General features: G+C 41.0%; 1 protein-coding gene across 3 annotated transcripts in view; it reads right to left on the bottom strand.

Moving 5' to 3' along the window:
• LOC115205810 (diacylglycerol kinase delta) overlaps positions 1-19,383 on the bottom strand; it is a 152,852-nt gene that overhangs the window by 83,752 nt on the left and 49,717 nt on the right. For all 3 annotated transcript variants that reach the window (XM_029772147.1, XM_029772146.1, XM_029772148.1), the window contains 3 exons: positions 12,184-12,288; positions 1,766-1,898; positions 1,527-1,633 (listed from right to left, as the gene is read on the bottom strand). In XM_029772147.1, the coding sequence (XP_029628007.1) occupies positions 1,527-1,633; positions 1,766-1,898; positions 12,184-12,288 (345 nt within the window). The remainder of the gene's footprint in view (positions 1-1,526; positions 1,634-1,765; positions 1,899-12,183; positions 12,289-19,383) is intronic.

Genomic DNA, 19,383 nt, shown 5'->3' on the forward strand with positions numbered 1-19,383 from the left:
TGGCAGGAACTGGAACACGCTGTCATACACGTAGATCCAGAGCATCCTTAACATGCTCAATGGGTGACATGTGTGATGAGTATGCAGGCCATAGAAGAACTGGGACATTTTCAGCTTCCAGGAATTGTGTACAGATCCTTGCGACACGGGGCAGTGCATTATCATGCTGAACCATGAGATGATGGCGTCGGATGAATGGCACGACAATGGGCCTCAGGATATCATCATGGTATCTCTGTACATTCAAATTGCCATCCATAAAATGCAATTGCGTTTGTTGTCTGTGGCTTAATCCTGCCCATACCATAACCCCACCGCCACGATGGGGCACTCTGTTCACAACAATAACATCAGCAAACCGCTCGCCCACACAACGCCATACACGGTGTCTGCCATTTGCCATGTACTGTTGAACCTGGGATTCAGGCGGCTTACGTTAGAAAAAATTACATTAAATTATTTGGCAACAGCTCTGGTGGATATTTCTGCAGTTAGCATGCCAATTGCATTCTCCCTCAAAACTTGAGACATCTGTGGCATTGTGTTGTGTGACAAAACTGCACCTTTTAAAGTGGCCTTTTATAGTCCCCATGCTGTTTAATCAGTTTCTTGATAGTACATCCACCTGACAGGTGTGGCCTATCTTAGCAAAGAAATGTTCACTAACAGGGCTGCATGTTCAGTGTAAATGTGTAGGTTTCACAATATTTCTTCACAAAACTAACACAGTGCCATATTATTCCAGCAGTTTTATACTTTATATGATAAAAACATTAGAAAACTGACTTTAGATATTTAGTAATGTAAACAAATAGTTCCTTTCTGGTGTGTTGGCCTGAAAAGCATCCTCTTGACTCTGAAATATCACTGCACAGTACAAAACCAAGCCCTGTCCTGCTTTGTACACACTACACCTCTGATTTATGTTCTTTATTCACCCAGGATGATGTTCTGCACCCAATGACATGTCACCGCAGTGTGAGTGAGTGAAAGAGTGAGGGCAGTGAGTGTTTACCAAGTAGTGAATGAGGATTAGCTTTGAGAACAAACTGATAGTCCCTGTTGTAGGTATAATTTCAGATGTCTTTAACAGTAGGAATAGTGGGCAAGGGCACTATAGCCTACTACTTGTAATCAACGATTTGTTTAATATATTGATTATAAGGCTGAAGTGAGTCTATATAGCCTATAAGTATATGCCATTTCTTGATACACTGTGTATATAGGATATTATGGATTGTTTTTACCAGTTTTTTAATGTTGCATGCTTTTTAAAATGTATATTGTTTGACATATTTGTTGTATGCTTTTGCATAACGTACAATGATGTTTAATAAAAACCGGCAACACTGCACTTCTCTCTAGCTGGGGTACAGGGGACATCTCTAGCCTTATTTTTGAGGAGCCCTCACACAGCTCCAGGGTGAAGTTTCCCCTAGATACAGAGCTAGGTTCAGCTTCCCCTCCTCAATCCTAACCTCAACCATTAGTGGGGAAAATGCTAAACTGACCCCTTACTCACTCACCCCATCCTCATCTTCGATGATGTCCTTCCCAATGGATGCCAGAGTAGTCCACTTGCAGTTGTTGGTTGCTCGGACAGCACAACGTTTGTGGGCCTTGAACTTACACACTGTGAGAAGGAGAAAGATCCATGACAATCATATCAGATCGGGTCTCAGGTATTCAGGTACAGGTGGATCTGTGAAGACCTTTAGCTGGCATATAGCCAGGGCAGTGTGTATGTGTACAGAGAGGTACGTACCTTCACAGGACAGTCCGTGCGAGGTGACTCCGGACAGGGCCTCGCGGCACACGTTGCAGTAGGTGGGACGGGCGTGGGAGCAGGCATACCAGTTATGCATCCCAGAGAAGTGATCCATGCTATACTGGGTGGACTGGGAGGGGAACAGAGGAGGCGAGAGAGGGGAAATAAGCCCTAAATCGTCCTCGTTAATAACTACTAAAGCTACTAATTTTAGGATTTCTTCATCCTGTGTTGCATCCCAAATGGCACCCTATACAGCGCCCTATGGGTCCTGGTCAAAAGTAGTGCACTTTATAGGAAATAGGGTCCCATTTGGGATGGAAGCCTGATCCTGGGGACCCACAGAGGATAGGATTTCTGTTCATCTTCTTACCCACCACTAATAGGCTACACTTGATTCAACTAATCAAAGGCTTAAGAAGTTGAAATCAGGTGTGTTAGTGTTGGGCTATAACAAAAACGTGCACCCCTGTCAGTCCAACAGGATCAGGTTTAAGAAACCCAGTGCAGACATTAGCGTAGATATCGTTTTTGCCTTGCTAATAAATGTATACGGCGAAACTACAGTGTTCCTTTAACCTGTCTGGGCTAGGGGGCAGTATTTTCACGGCCGGATGAAAAACATACCCAATTTAAACAGGTTACTAGTCTGGCCCAGAAATTAGAATATGCATATTATTAGATTTGGATAGAAAACACTTTGAAGTTTCTAAAACTGTTTGAATGGTGTTTGTGAGTATAACAGAACTCATATGGCAGGCAAAAACCTGAGAAAAAGTCAACCAGGAAGCGGAGGATCTGAGAATTGTAGTTCTTTCTAGTCCCTTTCGAAACTACAGTATCCGTGGGGTTACGTTGCACTTCCTAAGGCTTCCATTGGCTGTCTAAAGCCTTCAGAAAGTGGTTTGAGCATTCTCCTGTCACTGGGCAGATAATAGGAGCTCAGTTTCTGAATGGACTGCCTGGCAACAAAGGGATTGGATATGCGCAGTCACGAGGGGATGCTGTTCCTTCTTTTTCTCCTTGAATGAATACGCTATTGTCCGGTTGGAATATTATCGCAATTTCACGTTAAAAATACCATAAAGATTGATTTTAAACAGCGTTTGACATGCTTCTAAGTACGGTAATGGAACATTTTGACTTTTCGTCTCTGGTTCCGCGCTCGCGCGTTATGCCTTTGGATAAGTGATCTGTAAGCACGAACAAAACGGAGGTATTTCGACATAAATATGGATTATTTGGAACAAAAACAACATTTATTGTGGAAGTAGCAGTCCTGGGAGTGCATTCTGACGAAGATCAGCAAAGGTGTCTGTATAGCTAGCCGTGATGGCTGAGCTATGTACTCAGAATATTGAAAAATGTGCTTTCTCCATAAAGCCATTTTAAAATCTGACACAACGGTTGCATCCAGGGGTAGTCCATCTATAATTCTTTAAATAATTGTTATATATTTTGTCAACGTTTATGATGAGTATTTTTGTAAATTGATGTGCACATTCACCGGACGTTTTGGTGGGAATACATTTTCTGAACATCACGGGTCAATGTAAAATGCAGTTTTTGGATATAAATATGAACTTTATCGAACAAAACATACATGTATTGTGTAACAATGTCCTAGGAGTGTCATCTGATGAAGATCGTCAAAGGTTAGTGCTTCACTTAGCTGTGTTTTGGGTTTTATTGACACCTTGCTTAGACAAAAATAATCACACAGTCATTTTCCATGTACTCTCCTAACATAATCTAATGTTTTGCTTTCGCTGTAAAGCCTTTTTGAAATCGGACAATGTGGTTACATCAAGAAGTGTATCTTTAAAATGGTGTAAAATAGTTGTATGTTTGAGAAAGCTGAATTATGACATTTTGTTGTTTTTGAATTTGCCGCCCTGATATTTCATTGACTGTGTCCCGCTAGCGTCCCACGTAACCCATAGAAGTTAAAAGTTGCATCGTACTGCAGCACAGCTTGCGGGCTGCCACAGAATTCTATGGCATGTTATTTAAGTGTCAGCTATTGTTGCCATTAATGCTAGTTATTGCTAGTTTGACCACCAGAGGGCATCTTTGAGAAGCATTTGACTGTTTTCAATATTGGCTGTACTAGAGAATTTAAAACCTTTTTTTGTAAAGACATAGTATATGGGATTGATTTTAAGAAATGTAGCTTAATTAATTTGATTAATATTATTCCAAGAAAAATGAAACTCTCAGGGTTTCAGTTAGGAAAATACGGAGCTGTACAACGTGACCGGTCGGGAGTAGGCTACTAAGTGACCAAGTGAAGAGCAAAATAATCATAACATTTCCACACCCTAATTTTAGGCTAACCAATACCCAAACAGAGATTCAGTGAAAATAACAATCTCATTGATTTATCAAGACCAGTCCCCATGCTTGTCTCAGAGCAGCGCGAAACGGTGCTGAAATAGTTGACCACACGCGGGTAGGCTATTACTTCCAATCCTATTATAACAATTGGATGACTTTGGGTGTTCCAGTAAGCAACACTTTGTTGCCTTCATTAGCCTACTTTATTGCAATACTTTCATTCAGTGATATTTACTCCCATAGTAATTCGTTATGGATCCATCCAGATGTGGTTAGAAAACAATGCGTTTGGTGGACTCGGTAAGAGTCTATTGTTCTGCTGATAGTCTATCAAGGCTGGATGGATTCCTTTGTATTCTTAAAATAACTCCAGCACAGAGAAGAGAAAGGACCCTTGAACAATTAAACATGTCAGTAAATACTGTTAGACTTGGGGATTATGGTCACGGACAGTGCAATTCCCCTGTGTTACACCGAACTCGAAAGCCCAGGAAAATGAACAGGTACAGTAGGCTACAATACAGTAAAGTAGGCCTAATAATGCTAAAAATAATGCTGAAATAAATGTACTGCTGGTCTTTACTGTATGCTGTACATTTTTACATTAAATTACATTTCCAGCGAGACTATTCAAGCCATCGACTCACTGATGATTGAAGATGAACGATCAGCAAAGGCAATCTGGAATCTGCTGGCATCACGGCACAACATCAACATCGCTCTAATCACAGTCGGAAAACAGTTGAAGAAACTTGAGTGGACTTATGATCTAATTAGCACTGTAGATCTAATTAAATTAGATTGGAGGATTCAAAATTAACCCCTGGTTGGGCTCACATCCAACAAAAAATCCTATCCCCATTAGCATAACAAAATGTAATATATATATTTTTTCAAATATAGGACTATGTTATATCGTTTTATAGATACACCTCTCCTGAATCGAACCACGTTGTCCGATTTCAAAAAGGCTTTACAGCAAAAGCAAAACATTAGATTGTGTTAGAGGAGTATATCGTAAAAGTAGCCACATAGCCATTTTCCGACCAACCACATGCATCACAAATAACCAAAAAACAGCTAAATGCAGCACTAACCTTTGATGATCTTCATCAGATGACACTCCTAGGACATCATGTTACACAATACATGCATTATTTTGTTCGATAAAGTTCATATTTATATATAAAAACAGCATTTTACATCGGCGCGTAACGTTGACTAACTATTTTCCCTCAAATGCGTCCGGTGAAACAGCGCTACAATTTACTAAATTACTATTCGAAAACATTTTTTAAATGTAATATTGTCATTCTAAGATTTATAGATTAGCATCTCTTGAAAGCACCTGCAATGCCAGATTTAAAAATAACTTCACTGGGTAATCACACTTTGCGATAAAAGGGGATGCGATACTCAGAAAAATAGGCTACCGTTACAGGTCAGCGCCATCTTGGAACAATCGCATATCAAATCTAGTCTTGTATACTATTGTCAATAATCCCTTACCTTTGATTATCTTCATCAGAAAGCACTTCCAGGGATCCCAGGTCCACAACAAATGTATTTTCGTTCGAAAAAGTTAATCCTTTATGTCCCAATAGCTTGTTCTTGTTAGCGCGTTCTGAAGGCTGCTCCAAAAGCTCCGTCGGCCGTGGGACTTCTCTTTCAATAAAATGCATTTTTTTTTTTTTAGGTTCGTTCAAACATGTCAAACATTGTATAACATAAATCTTTAGGGCCTTTTTCAACCAGAGCTCCAATAAGATTCAAGGGGGACGATTGCATTGTCTTTCTAAACGTTTCGAAAGGGGAGTGTAGCCAGGGGCGCCGGCGTCATAATGGTGATGGCCCTCCTCATGTGACCACTTTCCACAGCGTCTCATTCTGTCAGTTTTCACAGTAGGAGACTCAAACCACTTTGGAAAGACTGGGGACATCTAGTGGAAGCAATAGGAAGTGCTCATTGAACCATTGCTCACGGTGTGATTTATAGGCAAAGTGATGAAGTTGAGTCCGCAATTCAGAATTCCACATCCTGTTACGATCGGTCTCGGGGTTTTGACTGCCATATGAGTTCTGTTATACTCACAGACACCATTCAAACAGTTTTAGAAACTTTAGGGTGTTTTCTATCCACAGGTATTAATTATATGCATATCCTAGCTTCTGAGTTTGAGTAGGAGGCCGTTTAAAATGGGCACAATTTTTTTTCAAAAATCGCTGTAGCGCCCCCTATCCTAGGCGACCGTCAAGAGGTTAATATTTTAGGGGCATTTTTCATTATGGCAAAACTGGTGTGTGATATTGATTTAGAAATGTAAAACCTTAAAGAATATCTAAGGGGCATTTATATAATTATAATGCAGGGGAAATAATAATAATAATCGTTGGATAACAGATCAGCTCTCGGGAACTCATTAAGAGTTATATAATCAATATAATCATTAATTTAGAAGGTTAAACCCGTAGGTTTTAGGCCTGCAGTAGGTTATAATAATCTGCCTTCTGGGAATGTTAACTTGTTATGGATAGGAGGCAGTATTTTCACGGCCGGAAAAAAAACGTACCCGATTTAATCTGATTATTACTCCTGCCCAGAAACTAGAATATGCATATAATTATTAGCTTTGGATAGAAAACACTCCAAAGTTTCTAAAACTGTTTGAATGGTGTCTGTGAGTATAACAGAACTCATTTGGCAGGCCAAAACCTGAAAAGATTCCAAACAGGAAGCGCCCTCTCTGACCATTTCTTGGCCTTCTTTGTCATCTCTATCCAAAACAGGGGATCTCTGCTGTAACGTGACATTTTCTAACGCTCCCATAGGCTCTCAGAAGGCGCCAGAACGTTGAATGATGACTTTGCAGGCCATGGCTGAAAAACAGTAGCGCATTTGGTAAGTGGTCGATCTGAGAACAATGAGACTGTCGCACGCGTGCACGAGACGACTCCATGTTTACATTTTCAGTCTTTGAACGAAAACAACGACTCCCGGTCGGAATATTAACGCTTTTTTACGAGAAAAATCACATAAAAATTGATTTTAAACAGCGTTTGACATGCTTCGAAGTACGGTAATGGAATATTTTGAATTTTTTTGTCATGAAACGCGCCGGGCGCGTCACCCTTCGTTACCCTTCGGATAGTGTCTTGAACGCACAACAAAACGCCGCTATTTGGATTTAACTAGGGATTATTTGGAACCAAACCAACATTTGTTATTGAAGTAGAAGTCCTGGGAGTGCATTCTGACGAAGAACAGCAAAGGTAATCCAATTTTTCTTATAGTAAATCTGAGTTTGGTGAGTACCAAACTTGGTGGGTGTCAAAATAGCTAGCCCGTGATGGCGAGCTATCTACTCAGAATATTGCAAAATGTGCTTTCACCGAAAAGCTATTTTAAAATCGGACATATCGAGTGCATAGAGGAGTAATGTATCTATAATTCTTAAAATAATTATGTTTTTTGTGAACGTTTATTGTGAGTAATTTAGTAAATTCACCGGAAGTGTTCGGTGGGAATGCTAGTTCTGAACGTCACATGCTAATGTAAAAAGCTGGTTTATGATATAAATATGAACTTGATATAACAAAACATGCATGTATTGTATAACATAATGTCCTAGGAGTGTCATCTGATGAAGATCATCAAAGGTTATTGCTGCATTTAGCTGTGGTTTTGGTTTTTGTGACATTATATGCTAGCTTGAAAAATGGGTGTCTGATTATTTCTGGCTGGGTACTCTCCTGACATAATCTAATGTTTTGCTTTCACTGTAAAGCCTTTTTGAAATCGGACAGTGTGGTTAGATAAAGGAGAGTCTTGTCTTTAAAAATGGTGTAAAATAGTCATATGTTTGAAAAATTGAAGTTATAGCATTTTTGAGGTATTTGTATTTCGCGCCACGGGAAAGCACACTTTGCAATAATCTGAGTACGGCGCTCAGAAAAATACATCAGGCAATACAGAAAGCCACCATTTTGGAGTCATCTAAAATCATAAATATTATTATAAATATTCACTTACCTTTGATGATCATCAGAAGGCACTTCCAGGGATCCCAGGTCCACAATAAATGTTGTTTTGTTCGATAAAGTCCATAATTTATGTCCAAATACCTCTTTGTTGTTTGCGCGTTCAGTAAGCTACTCCAAATGTAGGAAGCGCGCCGAAAATTTTACAACGAAAAGTCAAAAAAAGTTATATTTACGTTCGTAGAAACATGTCAAACGCTGTATAGCATCAATCTTTAGGGCCTTTTTAACATAAAACTTCAATAATATTCCAACCGGACGATTCCAATGTCTTGAAAAATGTTATGGAACACAGCTACCTCATCACATGAATGCGCGCCAATGAACTCATGTCATTTTCTGAGTCACCAACTTCCCGGCCTTCTTGTTCGCTCTCTGTTCACTGCAAAAGCCTGAAACAAGGTTCTAAAGATTGTTGACATCTAGTGGAAGCCTTAGGAAGTGCAAAATGAGCCCTAAGTCACTGTGTTAGATAGACAGTGACTTGAAAAGACTAAAAGCATCAGATTTCCCACTTCCTGGTTGGATTTTTCTCAGGTTTTTGCCTGCAATATGAGTTCTGTTATACACAGACATCATTCAAACAGTTTTAGAAACTTCAGAGTGTTTTCTATCCAAATCTACTAATAATATGCAAATATTAGGCAGTTTACTCTGGGCACGATTTTCATCCGAAATCGAAAATACTGCCCCCTGTACCTTAAGTTAAATGCTTTATTATCCAAATGTTTAAAGTGCATGTGGGCGACGGAGAGAATGCATTTGACTGTTTTTAATATTGGCCATCAACCAAAAACACAGCATCTACCGTGGTAGAAATGTTATTGAATTCATTTTTTTTTTTTTTTTACTATTTCAAAATGCATATGTTTATTAGGCTACTGTGCAGTGTCTTTAAATACAATGCTCCCCTTAACCTCCTTTCCTACCCTCCTTTCCAAGAGTCTATTGTCCTGCTGATAGCCCATCATGGGTGGATGGCTTCTTTTGTAGTCCAATGTATTGACTGAATGTATTAATTACAGTAATTTACCATTCTCATTCTCAGAGTGGAAACGTTATTTGCAGAGTTCACAATCTCATTTTCAAGTCCTCTGGTAGTTACAGTCCTAACCCTGGAACAGGTAGCACCATAGAAAAAAGCTGGCTTGATGAAAACTATGTCCATTTAATCTGTTCTCTTTGGTCGCAATGTAATTTTCTTTTTTATATAGATAAACAGCTCATTTTTTAATGGTAACTGTGTTAAGGGTGGAGTTTGGGGCGGGGTGAGGAGTACTGGAAAGGTGTGACTCCAGCTTAAAATAGGCCATAAGTATACAGCAGATCACTGATTGTCCTCACTTTGATTATGCTATAACAATGACCAGGATCTCTATTAATTTAAGTGAGCAGATTAGGGCTTTTAGGAGGAATGGGAAATTGCATGTCAATTCATAAACCATGTGCCACGGAATCGGTACATCAAAAATCTCTTCCCAACTATTTTGCAAATTATAATGGCACAGCTGTACATTTTTTGGTCCTTAAATGAAACTGGTATATATTTTTATTTATCACAATTTTCGTTGACCAATTTTGGTCTTTAATGCTGGGCCGACAGACAAGTTCCTTACTTTTTCCCCCTTCCACTTGATAAAGGTTCCAATTGATAAAGTTTTTTTGATCAATTAGTATATTCGAATTGAACCACAATATTTGTTGTATTATTTGCTCTGTTTTTTCTGGTGGATTAAACTGAAATTGCAACTAACTTTCTATGGCTTGTTTAACCTTTCTGGCGCAGGCGTTCCGCTAGCGACCCACCTCGACAACATCCGGTGAAATTGCAGAGCGCCAAATTCAAAATACAGAAATAGTCATAATAAACATTCATAAAAAATACTAGTGTTATACATCGGCTTAAAGATTAACTTCTTGTTAATCCAGCCGCTTTGTCAGATTTCAAAAAGGCTTTACAGCGAAAGCATACCATGCGATTATCTGAGGACAGCGCCCCGCTTACAAAAGCATACAAACATTTTAAAACCAAGTAAAGGAATTACAAAAGCCAGAAATAGCAATTAAATTAATCACTTACCTTTGAAGATCTTCATATGGTTGCAGTCACAAGAGTCCCAACTACACAATAAATGTTTGTTTTGTTCGATAAAGTCCCTCTTTATATCCCAAAAACGTAGTTTTGTTGACGCGTTTTGTTCAGTAATCCACTGGCTCAAAGGCGGTCAAAAACACGCAGACGAATGCATCCTAATAGTACCGATAAAGTTTGTTGAAACATGTCAAACAATGTTTATAATTAATCCTCAGGTTGTCAATTGTCTAAATAATCGCTAACATTTCAACCGGACAATAGCGTATTCAATAGAAAGGAAAAACAACAAAGGGCTCGCACTCTGTCACGCGTGCAAACCAGCTCTGCATTCTTCCTCAGTCCACTGACAAAAAGGTCTCATTCTTCTTCATTTTTCAGAAAACAAGCCTGAAACAATGTCTAAAGACTAGTGGAAGCCATAGGAACTGCAATCTGGGTCCTAACCCATTAGATACTCTATAGGAATTCAATTGAAAATACCACTTCCTGGATGGATTTTCCTCAGGTTTTCGCCTGCCATATCAGTTATGTTATACTCACAGACATTTTAACAGTTTTGGAAACTTTAGAGTGTTTTCTATCCAAATCTACCAATTATATGCATATCCTAGCTTCTGGGCCTGAGTAACAGGCAGTTTACTTTGGGCACGCTTCTCATCCAGACGTCGAAATACTGCCCCCAAGCCATAAGAAGTTTAAAAATATTACGGTATTTTGGAGATGATTTTGTTTTCAAATAACTGAAAGTGAGCGGATGTAATCTGAATAAATGGGAAAAGGCCATTCTTGAGACAATAGGCCCTTTTAATTTTGTCTGGCTTGCCATTCTCATATAATTTAAATAGGTCGCTAGGTGTAGGCAAAACCATAAGCAAACAGGTCAACTGTGATGTGACTAAAGAGTTAAATCAGGGTGATTTTTCCACAAATAGACAGCTATTTTCCTTTCCATGGTAGCAAGATCTAACTATTTTTGCCAACTTTCTATTAAATGTACTGGAGTGAGATTATTTCTTTCGGGATATGTATATCGAGTATGTCCACATCCCCATCAGTCCATTTTATTGGTAAACTACACGGTAATGGAAAAGTTGTATTTTTTTGTTTGTTATTTAGAATAATTTATTTATGTTTGTAGAGAGAGAGAAACCAAAAGCCCCCAGTGCCTATTTTTCGAAAATCCACGTCAAGTGAAATTCCCCCATTGTATTTACCCAATTTCTCTCTTAACTACAGGACCACTGACAGTTTTTTGTTGTTGTTCCCTGATGCAGGACTCTAGTGCCAGAGAAGAGAGACTCTCAGACTGAAAACACCATTACATTTACGAAAAGATAGTCCATTTGTGCCACAGTTTAGACTACCGATAGATTAGCATTCTAACTCATCCTAGTGATAGGGGGGTGCAATGACAGAATGCCACCATCTACCACTAACGGTCGCGGCATGAGCTCAAAACTTTTAAAGTAAGAACCACTGTAACCTACTAAAAGTCAAATCGGAGCTATTACCATATTACTTATACCTGTTGTACGTATTCTTTCCCGGAAGACACATTTCAGTTGAATACATTCAGTTGGACAACTGACTAGGTACCCCGCTTCACTTTTCCTTCCACGCAAGTGTCTAGGCTAGGAGAGTAGAGTCCAGCGGCAATTTATTTTTTGGGGGGAGGGGGGGTCCCATGTATCTCTGCTTTCTCAAAGTGTGAATCGTGTTCACATACCCTTCAGGGATTTGGAAGAAAATGACTGGTACATGGAATCTCCCTGTAGCCCATGCCTACACCAATCCAATGCTTTTCCATTTGTGGGGAGTAGTGAATGAGCGCACACTTCAAGAGGAAGGAGAGATTAATGGGACTTACCCTGGGATTGGATGAGAAGCGAGGTAGAGAAGAGTGACCCCTGACCTCTTACCCCTGACTCTGTGACCTTGCCCTCACCTCAAAGTGTTCTCTGTTCTGAACGCTCTTCAGGGCTGCCATCCAGTCCTCCATCTCTTTCCTGTTCTCCGCACACAGAATCAGCCGGCGACAAGGAGTGATGATCTACACAGAGAGAGGACAAGACAAATATCACTTGACAGAAAGAGAGAGCGCAAGACACACCAAGTGCTCAGAGAAATGAAACCAGGGGTTGTGCAATGCCATGTGGCCAGGAATGCAAACAGAGAAGAAAGCACATCCAGTCCCATGCTTTGGCACTCTGAGTTGATGGGCCAACTTGAGTGTGTGTGTGTGCACAAATGTGACACAAAGATGTGTGTGAGGGTGAACGTGCCTGTGTATCAGCTTTATTAGATGTACGACTGTGCTTTTTGGAAAAGTTGTGAGTCTGTGCTTGTGTGTATGTATTGATAGATTGATTGGGTCAGAGGTTGTGGATGAATGTGGGTAAGTAGCGCTATTTGCACAGAAAGGACGTCCATTTCCTTTCCTCCACAGCTTCTTCACAAAGGGGCTCCTGTTCCCAGATGGATAAAAATAGTCGCACGCCTTTCCTCTCTCCCAGAGACCAGCACCGCAAACACGCATGCACTTAATATGGTCCACACACACACACACACAATAGACTTAGTAAGACTTCTCTTTGCATCTGTCACATTATGGCATCTGTGACACCATGGGGGGCCATTGAGGACATCTCCATTTTAAAGTAGTCCATTTCTTCTTCTATGAGTTGGTAAACAAACTGAAAGGGTGCATACTGCCACCTGGGGTGTGTTGTTTGAACAGGTATAAAGCCAATTTTGGTATACAGTGCATTTGGAAAGTATTCTTGGCCCCTTCCCTTTTTCCACATTTTGTTACGTTACAGCATATTCTAAAAAGGATAACATATTTTTTCCCCCCTCATCATTCTACACACAATACCCCATAATGACAAAGGAAAAAAAAACATTTTTTTTTTTTTTACATAAGTATTCAGACCATTTGAGCTCAGGTGCAACCTGTGTCGATTTATCATCCTTGAGATGTTTCTACAACTTGATTAGAGTCCACCTGTGGTAAATTCAATTGATTGGGCATGATTTGGAAAGGCACACACCTGTCTATATAAAGTCCCACAGTTTACAGAGCATGTCTGAGCAAAAACCAAGCCATGAGGTCGAAAAAAATTGTCCGTAGAGCTCCGAGACAGGATTGTGTCGAGGCACAGGTCTGGGAAGAGTACCAAAAAATGTCTGCAGCAATGAAGGTCCCCAAGCTCACAGTGGCATCCATCATTCCTAAATGGAAGAAGATTGGAACCACCTACACTCTTCCTAAAGCTGGCTGCCCAGCCAAACTGAGCAATCGGGGAGAAGGGCCTTGGTCAGGGAGGTGACCAAGAACCTGACGGTCACTCTGACAGAGCTCCAGAGTTCCTCTGTGGAGATGGGAGAACCTTCCAGAAGGACAACCATCTCTGCAGCACTCCACCAATCAGGCCTTTATGGTAGAGTGGCCAGACGGAAGCCACTCCTCAGTAAAAGGCACATGACAGCCCGCTTGGAGTTTGCCAAAAGGCACCTAAAGGACTCTCAGACAATGAGAAACTAAATGAAACTAAACTTAATGAGAAACAATGATGAAACTAAAATTGAACTCTTTGGCCTGAATGCCAAGCATCACGTCTGGAGGAAACCTGGCACGATCCCTGCGGTGAAGCACGGTGGTGGCAGCATCATGCTATGGGGATGTTTTTCAGTGGCAAGTAGACTATTGATTATGATGATGGCCCCGGAGAGAACGGCTGACGTTTTACGGTCTCCTAATTTTGTACATGTTTCTGCCACTGCCTCTTATGACCGAAAATAACTTCTAGAAATCAGGACAGCGATTACTCACCTCGTACTGAAAGACAACTTTATCTTTAAGGAGTCGGACGAGAGACATTTACTCCAGACAACCGACAAGGCCCTTATCCCGTCATTCGCAGGAGAAAGAGACGGCGACATCGAGGACGAAGGTCAAGGTGCCTTGTAAGGATCCGGTGGTGAGTGAGTAATTTGCTTTTACGGCGAGTGAGTAATTTGCCCATACCATCGGTCCTATTAGCCAACGTACAATCATTGAATAATAAAAAACAAACACGAACTACAAGCACGTATATCCTACCAACAGGACATTAAAAACTGTAATAAGCTTATGTTTCACCGAGTCGTGGCTGAACGATGACATGAATAGCATACAGTTGGCGGGTTATACAATGTATCAGCAGGATAGAACAGTAGCCTCTGGTAAGACAAGGGGTGGCGGCCTATGTATATTTGTAAACAACAGCTGGTGCATGATATCTAAGGAAGTCTCAAGGTTTGCTCGCCTGAGGTAGAGTATCTCATGATAAGCTGTAGACCACACTATTTACCAAGAGAGTTTATCTATATTCTATGTCGCTACCTATTTACCAACACAAACCGATACTGGCACTAAGACCGCACTCAATGAGCTGTATAGGGCCATAAGCAAACAGGAAAAAGCTCATCCAGAGGAGGCGCTCCTAGTGGCCAGGGACTTTAATGCAGGGAAACTTAAATCCATTTCACCAAATTTCTACCAGCTTGTTAAATATGATGCGACCAGAGGGAAAAAAAACTCTAGACCACCTTTACTTCCCACACAGAGATGCATACAAAGCTCTCCCTCAACCTCCATTTGGCAAATCTGACCATAATTCTATCCTCCTGATTCCTGCTAACAAGCGATAACTAAAGCAGGAAGCACCAATGACTCTGTCAATAAAAAAGTGGTCAGATGAAGCAGATGCTAAGCTACAGGACAGTTTTGCTAGCACAGACTGGAATATGTTCTGGGATTCTTCCGATGGCATTGAGGAGTACACCACATCAGTCACTGGCTTCATCAATAAGTGCATCGATGACGTCATCACCACAGTGACTGTACGTACATATCACGACCAGAAGCCATGGATTACAGGCAACATCCGTACCGAGCTAAAGGGTAGAGCTGCCGCTTTCAAGGAGCGGGACTCCAACCGGGAAGCTTATTTGAAATCCCGCTATGCCCTCAGACGAACCATCAAACAAGCAAAGCATCAATACAGGACTAAGATCCCATCACACCAAACCGGCTCTGACGCCTGTCGGATGTGGCAGGGCTTGCAAACTATTACAGACTACAAAAAGGAAGCGCAGCCGCGAGCTGCCCAGTGACACGGGCCTACCAGACAAGCTAAATTACTTCTATGCTCGCTTCGAGGCAAATAATACTGAAACATGCATGAGAGCATTAGCTGTTCCGGATGATTGTGTGATCACGCTCTCCGTAGCCGAAGACCTTTAAAACAGGTCAACATTCACAAGGCCGCAGGGCCAGATGGATTACCAGGACGTGTACTCCGAGCATGCGCTGACCAACTGGCAAGTGTTTTCACTGACATTTTCAACCTCTCCCTGACTGAATCTGTAATACCAACATGTTTCAAGCAGACCACCATAGTCCCTGTGCCCAAGAACACTAAAGTAACCTGCCTAAATGACTAACGACCCGTAGCACTCACGTCTGTAGCCATGAAGGGCTTTGAAAGGCTGGTCATGGCTCACATCAACACCATTATCCCAGAATTTGCATACCACCCCAACAGATCCACAGATGACACAATCTCTATTGCACTCCACACTGCCCTTTCCCACCTGGACAAATGGAACACCTATGTGAGACTACTATTCATTGACTACAGCTCAGCGTTCAACCCTATAGTGCCCTCAAAGCTCATCACTAAGCTAAGGACCCTGGGACTAAACACCTCCCTCTGCAACTGGATCCTGGACTTCCTGACGGGTCACCCCAAGTGGTAAGGGTAGGTAACAACACCTCCACCACGCTGATCCTCAACACGGGGGCCCCTCAGGGGCGTGCTCAATCCCCTCATGTACTCCCTGTTCACTCATGACTGCATGGCTAGGAACGACTCCAAAACCATCATTAAGTTTGCTGATGACACAACAGTGGTAGGCCTGATCACCGACAACAATGAGTCTATAGGAAGGAGGTCAGAGACCTGACCGTGTGGTGCCAGGACAACAACCTCTCCCTCAACGTGATCCAGAAAAAGGAGATGATTGTGGACTACAGGAAAAGGAGGACCGAGCACGCCCCCATTCTCATCGACAGAGCTGTAGTGGAGCAGGTTGAGAGCTTCAAGTTCCTTGGTGTCACAAACATGGTCCAAGCACACCAAGACAGTCGTGAAGAAGGCACGACAAAACCTATTCCCCCTCAGGAGATGGAAAATATTTGGCATGGGTCCTCAGATCCTCAAAAAGTTCTACAGCTGCACCATCGAGAACATCCTGACTGGTTGCATCACTGCCTGGTATGGCAACTGCTCGGCCTTCGACCGCAAGGCACTACAGAGGGTAGTACGTACGGCCCAGTACGTCACTGGGGCAAAGCTTCCTGCCATCTAAGACCTCTATTACCAGGCAGTGTCAGAGGAAGGCCATAAAATGTGTCAAAGACTCCAGCCACCCTAGTCATAGACTGTTCTCTCTGCTACCACATGGCAAGCGGCAGCACTGATGCTATTCTCTGTTTATTATCGATGCATAGTCACTTTAATCTACATGTACATATTACCTCAATTACCTCAACTAACCGGTGCCTCCGCACAATGACTCTACTGGTACATAGCCTCGCTATTGTTATTTTACTGCTGTTCTTTAATTACTTGTTACTTTAATTTCTTATTTTTTACTTGTCTTAAAACTGCATTGTTGGTTAATGGCTTGTAAGTAAGCATTTCACTATAAGGTTGTATTCGGCGCATGTGACAAATAAAATTTGATTATCAGGATCGAGGGAAATAGCAAAGTACAGAGAGATCCTTGATGAAAACCCACTCCAGAGCGCTCAGAACCTCAGGCTAGGGTGAAGGTTCACCTTCCAACAGGACAACAACCGTAAGCACATAGCAAAGACAACGCAGGTGTGGCTTCGGGACAAGTCTCTGAATGTCCTTGAGTGGCCCAGCCAGAGCCCGGACTTGAACCCGATCGAACATCTCTGGAGAGACCTGAAAATAGCTGTGCAGTGACGCTCCCCATCAAACCTGACAGAGCTTGAGAGGATCTGCAGAGAAGAATGGGAGAAACTCCCCAAATACAGGTGTGCCAAGCTTGTAGCGTCATACCCAAGAAGACTCGAGGCTGTAATAGCTGCCTAAGGTTCTTCAACAAAGTACTGAGTAAAGGGTCTGAATACTTATGTGAATGTGATTTTTCTGTGGGTTTTTTTCCCTTTGTTTTTTTGCAAACATTTATAAAAACCTGTTTTTGCTTTGTCATTATGGGGTATTGTGTGTAGATTTATGAGGGGGGGAAAAAACTATTTAATACATTTTAGAATAAGGCTGTAATGTAGCAATACGTGGAAAAAGTCAAGGGGTCTGAATATATTCCGAATGCACTGTACTGCCACCTGCAGTTATGGAATGTTTGCTTTAGAGTTTCTCCACTCCAGTTCCCAAGTCCAAATTTTGCCTACATTTGGTGTATAATTTTCCTGCAAGAAATGCTTAATTCTGCAGGAGTTATTATTAAGACTATGTGAGAGGTGATAGACCTACAGTCCATTTTTGTAATTGTTATTTTATTTAACTAGGCAAGTCAGTTAAAACCTGTTGAGGATCTTATCCCGATCTTATCCCGGTATTGGGATTCATTGTCATGTGACCATGGCGGGGAATTCAAAACTGCAAGAGTAATCATTTCAAAAAATCAAATAATCAACTATTTTCCTCCATTTGAAAGATATATCTCCTAAATCTAACCACGCTGTCCGATTTTCAGAGGCATTACGGAGAATGCATAAAGTTAGGTTATGTGAGGAGAGTACATTGACAATAGCTGCGTGTAATGTTTAGCCAATTCAAAGAAGGGCATCAACAGACAGAAAACTAGCTAGAATTATGCACTTACCTTTGACAATCTGCATCAGATGACACTCATAGGACATTATGTTATACAATACATGCATTTTTAGTTCCATCAAGTTCATATTTATATCCAAAAACAGCATTTACAGTCGCGGTGAAATTCAGAATTTTTTTCGGCTCGAATGCACCCAGTGAATCCAGCATTACAAATCACGGAATTACTATTCGAAAACATTGGTAAATTATAATATTGTCATTCAAAGAATAATATATTATCATCTCGTAATTGCTACCGAATGGCCAGATCTCAAAATAACTTTACTGGGAAATCACATTTTGCATAAACTGGGTACTATGCTAACAACAATAAGCTATATGCTAAGCTAAGCTAAGCTATACCGTTAGCATTAGCATCATCTAATATCGATAATAACATTCTAAATATCCCCTTACCTTTGATTATCTCCATCAGAAGGCGCTGCCAGAGATCCCAGGTCCAGAACAAATGTGGTTTCTTTTGACAAAGTTCATAATTTATGTCCAAATAGTTAGCGTTCAGTAGGCTCCCACAAAATGAGGTGGGCAGTGTAAAGTCACGTCGAAAAGCTAAAGAAAACCTAGTAAATAATCTATTTACGTTTGTTTAAACATGTCAAACGTTGTTCAGCATTAATCTTTTGGTCCATTTTTAACGTGAAACATCAGTAAACATCAGTAATATTTTCACACAACCTATCAAGTGTCTAGAATAAACGATAATGACAAAGGCACTCTTCTCAGATTCATGCGCAGGCGCAAAAAATGAAGTGATGACGTGTCAACTTGTAAGCTTTCTAATTCGGTCTGTATTCATGACAGATGCTTCCAACAGCTTTCTAAAGATCGTTGACATCTAGTGGAAGCAGTAGGAGTTGCGAACTGAATCCTTTCTCACTGTGGTATCTTTAAAACAATGACACTAAATAGTACAGTCACAAAATTCTCATTTTTTTTTATCTATTTTTCACAGGTTTTTGCCTGCAATATGAGTTTTGTTATACTTACAGACACCATTCAAACTGTTTTAGAAAATTCAGAGTGTTTTCTATCCAAACCTAAACAATAATATGCATATTCTAGCTTCTGAGTTGGTGTAGGAGGCAGTTAAAAATGCGCACATATTTTTTTCCAAAATTCTCAATACTGCCCCCTGGCCTCAACAGGTTTTAACCTGTTGGAACCACCTACACAAATTATTGTTTACAATGACAGCCTACCCCGGCCAA

Source organism: Salmo trutta, chromosome 13, assembly GCF_901001165.1.
Source record: "Salmo trutta chromosome 13, fSalTru1.1, whole genome shotgun sequence".
NCBI lineage: Eukaryota > Metazoa > Chordata > Actinopteri > Salmoniformes > Salmonidae > Salmo > Salmo trutta.